Source organism: Sarcophilus harrisii, chromosome X (assembly GCF_902635505.1).
Source record: "Sarcophilus harrisii chromosome X, mSarHar1.11, whole genome shotgun sequence".
In the NCBI taxonomy this organism is placed as follows: domain Eukaryota; kingdom Metazoa; phylum Chordata; class Mammalia; order Dasyuromorphia; family Dasyuridae; genus Sarcophilus; species Sarcophilus harrisii.
The window spans coordinates 72,504,111-72,519,936 of NC_045432.1; the positions used below are offsets into that span (position 1 = coordinate 72,504,111).

At 36.9% G+C, this 15,826-nt stretch overlaps 1 protein-coding gene across 1 annotated transcript in view; it reads left to right on the forward strand.

Annotated features, from left to right (window-relative positions):
* Positions 1 to 15,826, forward strand: part of CENPI (centromere protein I) — a 49,578-nt gene that overhangs the window by 6,388 nt on the left and 27,364 nt on the right. Inside the window, exons 4-5 of the mRNA XM_031944948.1 lie at positions 6,523 to 6,641; positions 6,887 to 6,994. Coding sequence (XP_031800808.1) covers positions 6,523 to 6,641; positions 6,887 to 6,994 — 227 coding nt within the window. The remainder of the gene's footprint in view (positions 1 to 6,522; positions 6,642 to 6,886; positions 6,995 to 15,826) is intronic.

A 15,826-nucleotide genomic window follows, 5' to 3' on the forward strand; every position in this document is an offset into this window, starting at 1 on the left:
CCTTTTATTTATATGTCATCTATTTTGATATCTGTCAGACTTGTCATTTTCTTTATGTGCCATTCCGTTTCTTGTTTCTGTACCTTTTCAGAGGCTAACCCCTGGGCCTGGAATTCTCTCCCTTCTCACATTTTGACTTTTAATCCCTGGCTTCTTTCAAGGGCTCAGTTCAAGGGCTCCCCCATACAAAAAGCTTTTTCTGATTTCCCTACATTCCAGTAGATAATGTTCTTCCCTCTTGCCTTGAATTTACTTTGTATTTACTTTCTGAATATTTTGTATTTACTTAACTGTGCACATAATGTATTCTTCCCAGCAGAATGTCAGCTCTCTGGGGGTGAGAACTGTTTGGTTTTATTGCTGCATTCCTAGCACTTGGAAGATAGGTTCCAAGCGCTTTTTGAATAGATTTGCCTTTATCTGGCCCTGGGCCACCTACAGATGCTTGAAGCATTCAACTAGCAAAGTCTTTCCCGTTGACTTTCGACCACTAACATCTACTCTTTGCCTCTAGCCATATTGTGAATTCTAAATTTATGTAACTGTTATGGTCTGGCTCATATCTTTCCATCTTTTCTACATTAACAATAAGAGATTTTTGTCAGATGTTTCTCTGAAGTCTGCATCATTATCCCTTAGAAGGGAAGTGATCATTTTGTCTTCAGAGTATCTAGCTCCTTTCACTCCTGAAGACCTTCCCATCTCACGTCTTACTTGTTTCCAGGGATTCTTTGGCTCTCCTGTCTTTTTTGATCTTCTGCTTTTCTCTTAACCAAGTACCCTAGCCTTGAGAGATCCTTTATTTTCTTTGTGATGTTTTGTATCCTTTCTCTTTATTGGGAACAGGCTGGGGTGCTGGCAGAAGTCAGGAGGAGGAGGAAGGAGTATAACTTAGTTCTTTCTGATAAGCTGGCTCAGAATTACTAGGTCCATCCTTTGTTTTCTAGGTTTAAAAATGGGCACGTCATTTGTCCTTTAAAAAAAAAAAAAAAAAAACAACCTGTAGGTGCATCTTGCCTGCATAGTTTTGTTTTATTTTTTAATTAATTTATTTTTTAATTTAACACATTGCTTTATGAATCATGTTGGGATAGAAAAATCAGAGCAAAAGGGGAAAAAATTAGGGGAGAGAAAATAAAAACAAAAAAGGTGAACATAGCTTATATTGATTTACATTCAGTTTCCTTAGTTCTTTTTCTGGATGCAGATGGCATTTTCTGTCCAAAGTGTATTGGGATTGCTTTGGATCACTGAACCACTGAGGAGAACCAAGTCTTTTACAGTTGATCATGGCACAGTCTTGCTGTTATTGTGTACGATGTATTTCTGGTTCTGCTTGTTTCTCAGCATCAATTCATGTAAATTTTTCCAGGCCTTTCTATAGTCAGCTTGTTTATCATTTTTATAGAATAATAATATTCCATTATCTTCACGTACCACAGCTTGTTTAGCCGTTCTCCAGTTGATGGGCATCCTCTCCTTTTCCAATTCTTTGTTACCACAAAAAGAACTGCTGCAAACATTTTTGCATATGTGGGGTTCTTTCACCTTATTTTATGATCTCTTTGGGTTACAGACCCTGTAGAGACACTGCTGGATCAAAGGGTATTTTGATGGCCCTTTGGGCATATACATGATTTCTTAAAAATAAAGCTCAGTGACTTCAATAATGTATGCCAATTCATTAAGTATCTTGTGATGCCTTTTATTCAGTTAACCTTGGCATCTAGCTCTATGAATGCAGTCAGTGTATTTAGCTTACCTTTTAAATTGTTTATCTCTATGAACTAGTCTGGGTATCACATTGGAAGTCTAGGCTAGTTAATTGTTCTTGAAAAAGGGAGTGTCTAACTTTCATACTTTTCAGTTATTAGCGTTCCCCTTTCTCTGATTCTTTTTTGTCTAAATCAAAAATAATGCACTGAGTCGGGAATATATCCAAAAGAGATGAGTGGTGAAAAGAAAAGGTTTCATTTATCCCAGAATATTTACAGCAACCCTTCTGGTTATCTAGAAACCCAGGAAAGATCATTGATTGGGAAACAGCTATGCAGATTATGATGCTTGAATGTAATAGAATTATAGTATTATGAAAAATGACAACTGTGAATTCAGAAAAATTTGGGAGGACTTATATGAACTGATATAAAGCGAAACGAGCAGAACCCAGAAAACAGTATACACAATGACTGGGACAATGTAAATGGAAAGAGCAAAACTGAAATTTGAAATTAGAGTGACCAAGCTTAGTCCCACAGAAAAGATGGTATACCAAGTCCTCTTCCATCTTTGCAGAGATGGGGGGGGGGGGGTTATTAGTGTGAAACATTGCAAATATTGTCAGAATTTTTATGTTGATTAGTTTTATTGGACTTTTTTTTTTTTTTTTTTTTTTTTTTTGCCTTTTTTGTATTGTCATGAGAGGTTGCTCCCTAAAGCATATACATATGAGGAAATATAGGTGTTATAAAAACAAAGACAACAATAAAAACTTATTTTAAAAAACAATTCAGTTGATAAAACGTCTATAACTCTTTAATTTCCTCAAAACACTATTGAAAGCTAAATTTCATATCTTAATACAAACTACTGTTGACCCAGCCTCTAATTCTTCTGTATAAGGAATCAAAGGGAAAACAGAGTCTGGCCTTGCTGGCAGTCTTATTCCAATGAATTTCTGGTAGCCACGCTCCAATGGAGTCTTGGCTCTTAAGGCCAACGGCATTAGAGAGAGGCCTTCCTGTCCCTAGATGATGACCTCTTTGGCCAGGGGAACGTTTGCATAATATAATTTGAAAAAAAATTTTTTTGTTTTTATTTTGTCTTATTTTGTTTTTACTTTGTCTCATGCTAGTTAAATCTTTTGGTGATAATGTTTCTAATCTTGCTCCTTATAATCGTACTATTGCTTTATCTTTCTTCCTTAGAAACTTAACTTCCTTTCATTTAAAAAAAAAATTCATTTTTTGATTTCTCACAAGTCTGTTGTAGTTTTGAGGACTTAGCCAACTTATTAAAGGTTCAGGTAAACTGCAGTTTGCATTAAGACCTAACTGAGGATTCCGGGGATAGCGACCATTGTGTTTGGTGTTATTTTTTATATTTAGGCATAAGAGAAAACTCCTGGATCCGATTGGTCCTGAGTATATTAGATTATTTTGTTGACTAATCACCAGGCTATTTTAGATCTCTTGTTTCTTAGACATACTTAAAACTTCATTTTCTTTTGTTTTATTGAAGAACTTCTTTCTCATATCTTAAGATATTGAATATTGTATCAGTCATCTTCTGGAGAAATCTTTATCTAGCTTGTAGAGAAGTCATGTCTTCCAGTATTATTGGAAACTTGAGAGGGTTCCTTGCCCACAAGCACCTTCTCAGAACAGTCTAAAAAAGCATGTTTGATGATGTGTACTTGGTGGAGTCCCCTCTCGTTTTGAGGTCATCACAGTGACTAACCTGGGCTAGAACTTGAGCTGACCAGAGATCTTCACATCTGTAGGGATAGGTATAGAGTTCTAAGTATATCCCGAACTCTGGAAATAATTCCCTGAAGTAAATACTCAGGGATAACTGACCATATAATATCTGACTAAATGATGCAGAAATAAGGATGGGATAGAGTGTGAAATCTTCACAGAATTCTTTAGAGTTGGAAAGGATGTTAGTGACCAGCTAGTCCAATGCAGACCCGGGAACAATCCTGCCTACAATTGTCATGGTAAGTGGAGGTTCATTCTCTGCTAGAAGATCTCCGAAGAAAGGGCAGTTCACAAGCTTCTGAGGTAGCCCCTTTCATTTGAGACATCTCTGGGTATTTGGAAGTTTCCCCTTGAAATAACATCTGCATTTGTCTTTTTTCCAACTTCTACCTTTTGTTCCTAGTTTTTGTCCTTTGCGACAAGCAGAGAAAGTCTAATCTGTTCTATATGGTAGCTCTTCAGGTACAGGATACCTTTCAGTGCCCCCCTTTAGTCTTTTGTTCTCTAAAATAGCCTCACTTCCTTCAGCTGATTCTTAAATGGCATCACTTCAGGATTGTTCCTGGGTCTGCATTGGACTAGTTGGTCATTAACACTAATTGATATATGGGGGCAGCTAGGTAGCAACAGTGAATAGAGCACCAGCCCTGAAGTCAGGAGGACCTGAGTTCAAATCTGGCCTCACTTAATACTTCCTAGCTATGTGACCCTGGGCAAGTCACAACCCCAATTGCCTCAGCCAAAAAAAAAAAAAAAAATTGATATATGGATAAATTAAATTATATAATTCCACATATATGTCTATATCAAATGTTAGCCTTCTCTAATGTAGGGTTGGGAAATAGGGATGGAAACAACTTGGAGCTCAAAATTTAACAGACAATAAATAAAAAAAAAAAAAAATAGGCTATATAGCCTATGTTGACACCATTGTTCTGATAGTACTAGATTAGTAGTCTTCTATCCCCTCCCCCCCCCAAAAAAAAAAAAAAAAGAGGAGAGGAAAGAAAGATGGAAAAAAGGAAGTTAACTTTTAGTCTAGCATGATTTGTTCTTGAGGAGGCCCTGGTGATACTTTATGAAAAGTGCTCCCTTTCCACTAAACACTCCAATAAAAATCTATTCCCAAATTTACTGGGGCTAAGTCAAACTTCCTGGTCTGTGGTTTGCAGGTTCCATTCTCTTCTTTTTGAAAAACTGGAACCTTTACTCTTTCCCAGGCCTTCAGAGATCACTAGTTTTGGCTCAGTCATTACTTCCTTTAGTTCTTTCTCTACATTTAGTTGGAGCTGAACAGGTCTAAGTGACTTGACCTTCAGGACAGCAAGCTACTTCCTTTCTATCTCCTTACTTATCTTGGGCTTCTCGGAGAAAAAAATAACAATCTTGTACTCTACCTTCTTTCTGTCATCATGGCTAACCAGAGTAGCAGTTTTGATCCTTCGCTGATCCTCTATTCCGGTAGAATTTTTTTTTTATTATTAAAACCTTAAACCTTTTTCTGATTTCCTTGTAAGCCACAGCCCATTTTGAACATTCACATGGCTAATACACCTTCTCTTGAGTTTGTGGTGTGTGGCAAAAAACCACACCTGTAAGTATGGATTGGAAGCACTAGGCTAGGTTGGGATAGGTAAGAATTTTGATTGAAACCATCTGCTAACCCTAATGGATTTTATAGTCCGGTTCACACACGTACATGCGTGCGCGTGCACACACACACACACACACACACACACACATTCTCTCTTTCTCTCTCTCTCTCTCTCTCTCTCATACAGGCTGTATGCATTTGTGCATTTAAGACATGGGAAACAAAGTGCTTTTAAATTGGACAAGTTGTTACCCGTGGAGGATAGAGGACAAAGAAGGTGATATCTAAGTCAGCCTTTAAAGGATTGGTAGCAGCTGAACAAGTAAAAGTATAGGAAAGAAGACTTTTCAAGGCATAGGAAACATCATGAAACCTCAGAGAGTCAGGAGCCCTTGAATTTTGTGTTCCAGAAACAGAATAGTTCAGCTATTTAAAATGTATATTATAGGTGTAGAGGAACAATATGAGATAAGACAAAAAAGGTAGGTTAGTGCCAGATTGTAGCAAAGGAGATCAAAATTGAGTAGCTGAGTAATAAGGAGCCTCTTGTTTTCTGAGAAAAAGAAGGACTAAATTCTTGGATAAATCATGAGCTCATCAAGGTGTGAATTTCCTCTATCAGTGTAGGTCACGATCTCTGTTGCTTTTTTACTGACTTGTCCACCTTATTCCCGAGATCCTCTCCAGAGGATAGGGCTTTCTCTTATGGCGGAGAGTTTTTTGAGCATGGCAATCCCTCGGTGCTCACTTCCTTTTGACTCCTCAATTACCTTTGAATTTTCACACTCTGTATCACTTCTTTCATGGTTTGCCATGTCAAAGTTTACAAAGACATTTCAATTCATGTCCGATGATATCATCAGTCACCGTCTTCCTTTTTCAATTCAGTAACCATCTGATAGTTGCAAGTCCTTACAGCTTTCTTTCTTCTAGTTTGAGGAATTGAAGTTCAGTGGTAAAATGGAAATTACTGTGATTGGACTATTTTAATTCTTATAACCTTACTGTATCAAAGGGAAAGCGTGCCGCATACAAAGCTGTGCTTAAGGCTACATCACTTTTACTACCAGAAGGAATGGTCAGATACTAATGTGGGGGGAGGTGATGCAGGAGTGTGTGCATGCCTTGTTACCTGCTGCTTCCAAGGATACCCATATTTAGTTTTGTTTTTTCCCATTCTTTATTAAAAAAAAACAAACTAGGGGCTGGGCAGACCATTGTTTTGACCTTCCTTTTAACTTTGAATCCAATGTTATTTTTCTAGTGAAGTCAGGAGTAGGGATTGCCCACTGGGTTTTTTTTTTTTTTTTTTTTCATCCTTTGTGTGAGAGGTGTGTTAAGGGGTTTTTTGGGTCCAGATGAAAGGTATAGGCTCTAGAAAAGAGTGATTGGGGAAGAGAGTGTAATTGGAGATGGGCTTTCATCTGAGACTCTTCTGTTTTCTAGCTGACGCGGTAAAAGCTCGGATGTTGAAGTGCCTCATTCCAACAACTATCATACATGAAAGTGCTGTGGTTAAAGCTTTCTCCAAGCTTTGTGCTACCAGTTGTTCTAATAACACAAAGGTAATTGTTTCAATGTTTTTGATGATGATACCTTGAGAAACAGTGTGCAAAGGGCCTCAGTCTGGGAACGACTCAGTCTGACACAAGGACTTGGCTGAAAGAATTTGGAATTAGAAATGAAATTGTTTCTTTGCATGCTAGAATATTATAGAAATTCAAGTGATAAAACAGTTTCTGGGAAGGGAGCTAAGTTTCTGTGCTTTAGCCATGTTTACCTAAGGGGCAATATTCCGTCTCTTTGATAGGTTGTCTTTATTCGATGGTTGATCGCAATGTTTGACTTCATTGATCATAAGGAAGAAATGAATGCTCTCTATGGCTTCATTTTTTCCTTCCTCCAAGACGAAAGTATGGTAAGTAAAAATAAGGTAAAAGAATTGGTGTACTATACTTGGAACATTCACATAATACTGCCCAGTAATGGGGGGGGGGGGGTCAGGAGGAGTTTGTTGCTTTTCTAGGTTTTTTTATTTACTTGACCAATGCATTGGTTTGTTACTTATTTCCTTTTTTTTTTTTTTTTTTTAATGAAATCTTTTAGAAGATACACTTTTAAAAAATTATTACAGATTGCTTTGGCTGCATTCTTGTAGTTAATCCCATATATTGTCTGACCATTCTTATTGTCTCTGATGAAATTTTGGTTTTTTTTTTTTTTTTTTTTTTTTTTTGTGACTTGTTCCTTAAGTCACCATTTCTTTTAAGATTTTGCTATTTAGATTCCAATTAATTTTAAAGTTTTTCGAGGCCATTTATTAAATGTAATATCTATTGTCATCAATAAAGGATGTTTTTAATATTTTTCATTTTTTGTATTTTTGTGAGGTTTTGTGTTTCAATAAATGGTCAGTCTTTTTATGCTGGGGTGGCTAAGAAATTTCTGAAATCCTTTCTATTCTCATTCAGTAATTCCTAGAGTTATCTTTAATCTAAAATTCAACTCAAATCTAACTTTTTTCTTATTTTTATTTTTGTTAGATTTTTTTTTACTTTGATTAAATTTTCTTATGCTGTTTAGTGTACCTATTGTATGGATTGACATTGGTTTATTATCTATGACACCTTTATTCATTATATGGTTTTCCTAAATATCTCTTTTTATTATATCTGTTTTTACTCTGGTCTTGATATAAAATCTCACTTGCTATAATCTGGTTTTTTGAGTCTCTTGAAACATTCTATATGCTACTCCATTCCTTTTTACCTCCATGTGAGTCATGATGTTTTAAGGGTATTTCCTGTAAAAAGCATATGATTGGATTCTATTTGTTCTGATGCAACTTGTGTTTTAGATGTATCTATACCATTCACATTCATAGTTTTGATTGTTAATTGTGTGTTTCTTTTTATCCAGCCCAGAAAATGATGGTGCTGGTGAACATGAAGTTTGCCTAACACATGTATGACTTAGAAATGATCATCTATTTCTGCTCAGTTGTCCTTCTCAAATCATAAATTTTTACTGTTTTTTTTTTTTCTTTTCTGTCCTCCACATTCTGTCCTATGCTATCAAAGACAATTGAAATTTTAAGCTGAGAATATGTTGGAGACCAATGATCCTGTTGATGAAAATGTGGAACCCAGGAGAGGGAAACTGATTTGTTTTAGAATTATGATGAGATTTTGTTTGAGGTGGCTGGGGTATAATCATATCCCATTGGGATCTTCTTCTGTTTTTGTCTAGCTATTGCTGCACATCTTCTCTCTTAACGGGAGCTTTGATCCTATGTGTAGACCACTCAGCTCGGAATTGTGGGGCATGTCCTTTGACCATTTGCCACTTGGGGAATGACTGGCAGTGTTTTTCTGCAGTCCTGTATTGGCTGGAGGAATTTACAGCTGATTGATTCTCTAATTTTCTTTATCATCATTTTTTCTAGTGAATTTTTAGAGTTTTAACTGGTGTGTCTGCTAGGAATCTAGGCTCTTTTTGGTCTTAACATGCTGCTGGTGCTATTGTGCAATTTCTGTGTGTCATTACCACCTACGGCTGTGTTTTAAGACACCATGCGTTCCTAGTACATACAGTCGTCCACATTAAAATTAGTTTCAGTACACATGATTGTATAATGGAGAGAGAGTGACTTTGGAGGCAGGAAGACCCAAGTTCCAAGCTGGCTTCAACACTTATTAGCTGTGTGACTCCACCAAATCTCTTAATTTCTCTGTGCCTCAGTTTCCTCGTCTGTAAAATAATATAGTACCTACCTCCCAAGGTGGTGGTTCTGCTTTGCTCATTGAACACCTTCATTGATGGGTACACCATGCTTAGAGGGCATGTATCAGTGTCTCCCATTTTGCAGTAACAAACTTATTTAAAGAGCATATTTATTATGTCAGCCCTACCCAGGTACATATGGAGCACCCACCTGCCTTAAAAGGATCTGCGTGTCTGTAAAAAGTGGAAGAAGAGAAATGCTGGTGTTTTAGGCAGTTCTAGAAAAGCTACTATTGGAATGAGATGAAGGTTGCCTGAAGAGATTTGCAGACCTCAAAGGACCTCCCTCTCCCCTCTTCCACCATATAGGAGTTCATGATATGAAACCTTGAACTGACCTCTCAAATGGTGGAATGTAATTATCTACTTTACCCTCTACCAATCATCCATCTTTTTCTGCTTTGTCTGTAGCCATTTAAAATGGATCTCAAATGAATAGGATCAAATTGTACCCACTTAAGAAGTATTTGTGAACACAGGCTAGTATGGGATAGAAAATTACCTCTAATGCTCATCATTTACTAGGACAGTTGTTAAAAAGGTTTTTTTTTTTTTTTTTTTTTTAAACAAGTGCTAATGTACCAATTCTCAGAAAATCATTTTTTATAATTTCTATGTCTCCATTAGACAAAGAGCATGCCCTGCCTATTCACAGTCCGACCTGCTAGCAGGCTTTGTTTATCTTTTGTCTCTTGCTGCGTTTCAAATCCATGCTTCTTTGTCCTGGGTTTGACCTGGGCTGCCTGGGAGAATGCTGGCCCAGTCTTCTCTTGATGGGCCCAAAGTCCTGGGGTGCTCTGATCCTCTCTCCACCAGTATTGATCACAGCTCTTCTAAAAATTTAATTAGATAAGTTTCTGAGAACTTTTTTTTCTCATTTTTTATTATTATTAAAGCTTTTTTATTTTCAAAACATATGCACAGATAATTTTTCAACATTGGCCCTTACAAAACCTTGTGTTCCAATTTTCCCTCCTCTAACTTCCAACCCTCTCCCCTAGATGGCAAGTAATGCAATGTATGTTAAACATGTTAAACCCAATATATATATATATATTTATGCAATTATCTTGCTACACAAGAAAAATCAGATCAAAAAGGAAAAAATGAGAAAGAAAACAAAATGCAATCCAACAACAAAAAGAGTGGAAATGCTGTGTTGTGATTCACACTCAGTTCCCATAGTCCTCTCTCTGGGTTAGATGGCTCTCTTCATCACAAGATCTTTGGCACTGGCCTCAATCATCTTACTGAAAAGATGCATGTCCACCAGAATTGATCATATAATCTTGTTGTTGCCGTGTATAATGATCTCCTGGTTCTGCTCATTTCACTTAGTGTCACTTCATGCAAGTCTCTTCAGGTCTCTCTAAAATCGTCCTTCTGATTGTTTCTTATAGAATAATAATATTCCATATTTCATATAATAATATAATAATTATGATATATTTCATGTACCATAACTTATTCAGCCATTCTCCAACTGAGGGGTATCTTCTCAGTTTCCAGTTCCTTGCCACTACAGAAAGAGCTGCCATAAACATTTTTGTACATGTGGGTTCCTTTCCCTCCTTTAAGGTCTCTTTGGGATACAGGCTGTAGTGTTCTTTTTCTAAAACACAGCCAGGTGATAAAAGAGTTCAGATCTTTTATTGTGTCCTTCAATATAGCCCGGTTAGCTCAGGCCTATCTCTCTGCCTGGTTCTAAGAGCTCTTGTCCTTGGCTTCTGCCTCTGCTTTCTTTTTTTTTTTTTTTTTTTTAATTTAATAGCCTTTTATTTACAGGTTATATGCATGGGTAACTTTACAGCTTTAACAATTGCCAAACCTCTTGTTCCAATTTTTCACCTCTTACCCCCACCCCCTCCCCTAGATGGCAGGATGACCAGTAGATGTTAAATACATTAAAATATAAATTAGATACACAATAAGTATACATGACCAAAACATTATTTTGCTGTATAAAAAGAATCAGACTCTGAAATATTGTACAATTAGCTTGTGAAGGAAATCCAAAATGCAGGTGTGCATAAATATAGGGATTGGGAATTCAATGTAATGGTTTTTAGTCATCTCCCAGAGTTGTTTCTCTGGACGTAGCTGGTTCAGTTCATTACTGCTCCATTGGAACTGATCTCGTTGCTGAGGATGGCCAGGTCCATCAGAACTGGTCATCATATAGTATTGTTGTTGAAGTATATAATGATCTCCTGGTCCTACTCATTTCACTCAGCAGCAGTTCGTGTAAGTCTCTCCAGGCCTTTCTGAAAACATCCTGTTGGTCATTTCTTACTGAACAGTAATATTCCATAATATTCATATACCACAATTTATTCAGCCATTCTCCAACTGATGGACATCCATTCAGTTTCCAGTTTCTAGCCACTACAAAAAGTTGCCTCTGCTTTCTTCAGCCTCCAGTCAGCACCAAGGTAGAAGATGCAATGCAATCTCTCTTGCCTCCAAGATAGGGCTTATGGGCTTCCTCCCAGAGTGCTCCTCTCCGACTCCAGTCAATGTTCGCAAGAAAACTCTCTCAAGCTCTAAGAGCTTCCTGTATATATATGATCTCCCAAAGGTTAACTCTTCCTTCTGGAGACAGAGGGATTCTGGGTTATCTCCCAGAGTGCTCTCTGGCCCTAAGGGAGGTGTGAATTTGGGTATCTCTTTCTAAACCCTGAACTCTCCCAAACGTGTGAACTCCATTGAGTACTTAGATACTTATGAGATCTCTAAAGGTGTGAACACAAGCATCGTTTCTATCAGTTGTACTTAGTACCTTGTTTCAAGTTCTGGCCCAAAATATCTCCTTCTAAGAACAAATCAATCATATTGAACCATGCCAAATTAGATAATTATTGTCTCTATCAACTCCAATGGCTTAACAGTTTGTAAAGATTCCAACAACAGGCCCAGTAGAAACACTGCTGGATCAAAGGGTGCACAGTTTGATAACTCTTTGGGCATAGTTCCAAATTCCTCTCCACAATAGTTGGATCCATTTACAACTTTACCAACCAATATATCAGTGTCCCAGTTTTCCCACATCCCCTCCAGCATTCACCATTATCTTTCCCTGTCATAGCCAATCTGAGGAGTATAGGGTTACCTTAGAGTTGTCTTAATTTGCAGTTGTCTGATTAGTAGTGATTTAGAGCACCTTTTCATATGGATAGAAATGGTTTCAGTTCTTCATCTGAAAATTGTTCATATTCTTTGACCATTTGTCAATTGGAGAACGGCTTGAATTCTTATAAATTTGAGTCAATTCTCTCTATATTTTAGAAATGAGGCCTTTATCGGAACCCTTGAATCTAAACTTTTTTCCCCCATGTATTGCTTTGCTTCTAATCTTGTCTGCATTAGTTTTGTTTGTACAAAAAACTTTTTAACTTAATATAATCAAAATTAACTATTTTGTGTTCACTAATGAACTCCAATTCTTCCTTCACACATTTGAGAGGTAAGCTATCTTATGTTCTTCTGATTTGCTTATAATATCACTCTTTATGTCAAAATTATGAACCCACTTCAACCTTATCTTGGTATACAGTGTTAGGTATGGGTCAGTGCCTAGTTTCTGCCATACTAGTTTTCAATTTTCCCAGCAGTTTTTGTCAGATAGTGAGTTCTTATCCCAAAAGCTGGGGTCTTGTGTTTGTCAAACACTAGATTATTATACTCATTGACTATTTTGTCTGGTGAACCTAATCTATTCCATGTTTCTTAGCCAGTACCAAATGGTTTTGCTGACTGCTGCTTTATAATATAGTTTTAAGTCTGGCACAGCTAGGCCACCTTCATTTGCAATTTTTAAAAATTAATTCCCTTGAGATACTTGACCTTTTGTTCTTCCATATGAACATTGTTATTTTTTTCTAGCTCTGTAAAATAATATCTTGGGAGTTTGATTGGTATGGCACTGAAGAAGTAGATTAATTTTGGCGGTATTGTCATTTTTATTATATTCTCTCGGCCTACCCAAGAGCACTTGATATTTTTCCAGTTGATTAGATCTGATTTTATTTGTGTGGAAAGTGTTTTGTAGTTGTGTTCATATAGTTCCTGACTTTGCCTTGGCAGGTAGACTCCCACGTATTTTATCTTATCTTCTGAGAACTTTAGAGATCGAAAAATTGATCTCTGGCTGCTCTGGTGATCACTTTTCTTGTACTTAGTCATGTTGGACCTCAGACCGTAGTCTGACTTAAAAGTCTTTCACCAGGTCTTTCCCATCTGCTTGGTCTACTCTAGGTGAGCTTCATTGAAAGAGGTTTTCAGAACCTAAGGTGGCTTTTATACCAGTGATGTGCTGTAGGACTTGCATAGTGCTTTGATGAAATATTCTTTAAACAGTGAGACCTGGTTGCTGTCCACTGGGGAGAATCTCAGAGACCTGGCTGTTGACAGAAGTAGGAAAGTGGAAATTGAAAGATTTTGTCATGACTTTGAGACATGGAGTTTGCTCTTCAATCCTCTTTCTCTAGTGCTTTGATGATTTATTATTACTTAATAATATCATTCTTAACATTTATTATTAGTATTTCTGGCCATTCATGCCTGATTTCTGCTTTGACCTGAGCATGGTTCAACTGTTGTGCTTTTCTAGGAACCTGAGGAGAGTGACAAGTTGGTACTCCTCGTTGTACAGCTTAATGTGAAAATCTTAAGGGGTTCTTAATTGGTTTAGAGTTGCTTGGGTTTCTTGGGTGGGATGGATGACTACTTAAAAATTATTTTTAATTGACTCAATGGGAAAATTAATTTCAGATAAAATTGAAGTTCATAGGATGCCTGTTATCCCCACCTCTTTCTCCATGTTTTTGTATACTTTTCATCTCAAAACACCCCTATCATAGAAGGGTGAGTTTCCTCTTCCTTTCCTCTCTAGTGTAGCCCTCTTGCCTTTCCTCTGAGAATATTAAAAAAAAAAAAATCCACTCCCAGGCTCCCTGCTTAGCTTATCTTTTTAAATTAAATTACATTTTAATTTCTTTTTCAATTAACAAATTTTTTTCCTGCCTCTCTTCTTTTCAGCTACTTTTTATGTTAATACATGTTAATAAGATATAATAACATGTTAATATATGTCAGTACATATCTTCTTCCACTGGAATGTAAACTCCTTGAAGATTGAGACTTTTGTATTTTTTTGTATTTCTATTCCTAGCACTTAGCACAGAACCTGGCACATAGTAAGTGCATAACAAATGCTCTCCCTCTCTCTTTTCTGTACAAGTTTTACTCTTTTCCATTTCAGAGTAGCTGCTCACTTCTGCCTTTTCATCAGAAATTTTTGGACATCTTCAAGGCCAAATTACCCCCATATAATCTCATACTATATTATATAGTCTTCTACTCAACTTGGCCAGATAGGTTATTCTTAGTTGCAAACCTTTTATCCTTTGCTTTTTGGAATATCATCTTCCAAAGGTTCTTTTTTATGGTGACAGCATCTAAATCTTGTGGGATCCTGACTGTTACTCCTTGGTGCTTTAATTTTTGACTGCTAGAACTTAAAAACTTTGGGTTTTGATTATGATTTGATATTCCTGGGAATTTTCATTCCAAAGTCTTTTTTCCCTTTTTACTTTTCCCTTTAGTTCTGAGAGATCCAAGGCTATTTTCATTTCTGATTTCTTCAAATGTGAAATTTGTATATATGTGTACGTGTTGGTCATGCTTTTGTAGGTAATCTGATGATTCTTAGATTATCTCTTCTTGATTTATTTTTCACGTCAGTGCTCTTTAATAATATGTACCCTACATTTTCTTTTGTTCAATCTTTTGATTCTGTTTTAACATTTTTTTCTTGCCTCATATTTATTTTGGCCTGTTTTCCTTTTCAGGTAAGTTCTGTTGTAAAGTAATAATTCTCCTTGCCCCCTTTTTTTTCCTCCTCTCTAGCTGTTCCATTTTGTATCTGTTGTTTGATTTCTTATGGTCCTTCTGGTCAAGATATTTTTACCAAAGCACTACTTAGAATTTTGATAAAGTTATTACTCTCTTGTTGTAGGCATATCCTTTGGGTTTTTCTCAGTCCAAGTTTTTTGTTCATTATGTTTGGTGACTTCTTCTGTTTACTCATATCTCCAGCCTCGGGTTCTGGAGTAGAGATTAGTGCTTGAGTTTAACTCAGACTCTCATGTTCACGGATGGTGATCCCGAGTTCCAAGGTACCACCACACCAGGAATGGTCTGACCTCATCTACTGATGTGGGTCAGGAAGAACCGTTTGACATGAAAATCTTAAAGGCTTCTTTTTGGCTTCTTTGCAGCAAGTCATGTGCTTCATGGACTAGATTTTTTTTTTTTAAACAATCCTTTTTCCAACCTCCCTGGAATATCCATTGCATGTAATTTAAATTGCAGTCCAGCTTTTCAGTGCTTCAGCTGTGGTAGTTAACAGTTCCACACATGGGCAAATATTTAGTTCTTGAATTCGTATCCTGTTAAGAAAGGCATTTCAGTCTTTTACAGATGAGATACTGAGACAATGTTTGGCAATACCCCCCAAAGCCCTCACATATTTCTAAATGAGAGCTTAATTATATACTTTCAATTGTATCAGAAGCATATAATGGGTAGAAGCTGTTTAGGAAGTGGCAAGCTTTCACACAAAGACTTGTATTTCATATAAAATTTGTTTGGTTTGGTTAAAAATGAACGATTATGGAGGAGATGATGGAATTGAAGCATCTCACTAAATTTAGGCCGTTTAAAATTATGTCTGAAGTCTCAGAATTGATTTGCAGGTTCGGAGGTTGCAGTGAAGAGGAAATAGTAAGTACTTGCTAGCTTAGTTATTGGCCAAGCATTTAATCAGAGTCTGCTGTGTGCTAGGCACTGTGCAAGATCCTGATGATTCAAAGCAGAGCCTCTGCCCCTAGGAAGCTTACATTCTGAAGGAAGAAGCTACAGACACAGGTTAGTCTTGGAAAGGAAGGTATGGGGAGCAGGCAGAGCG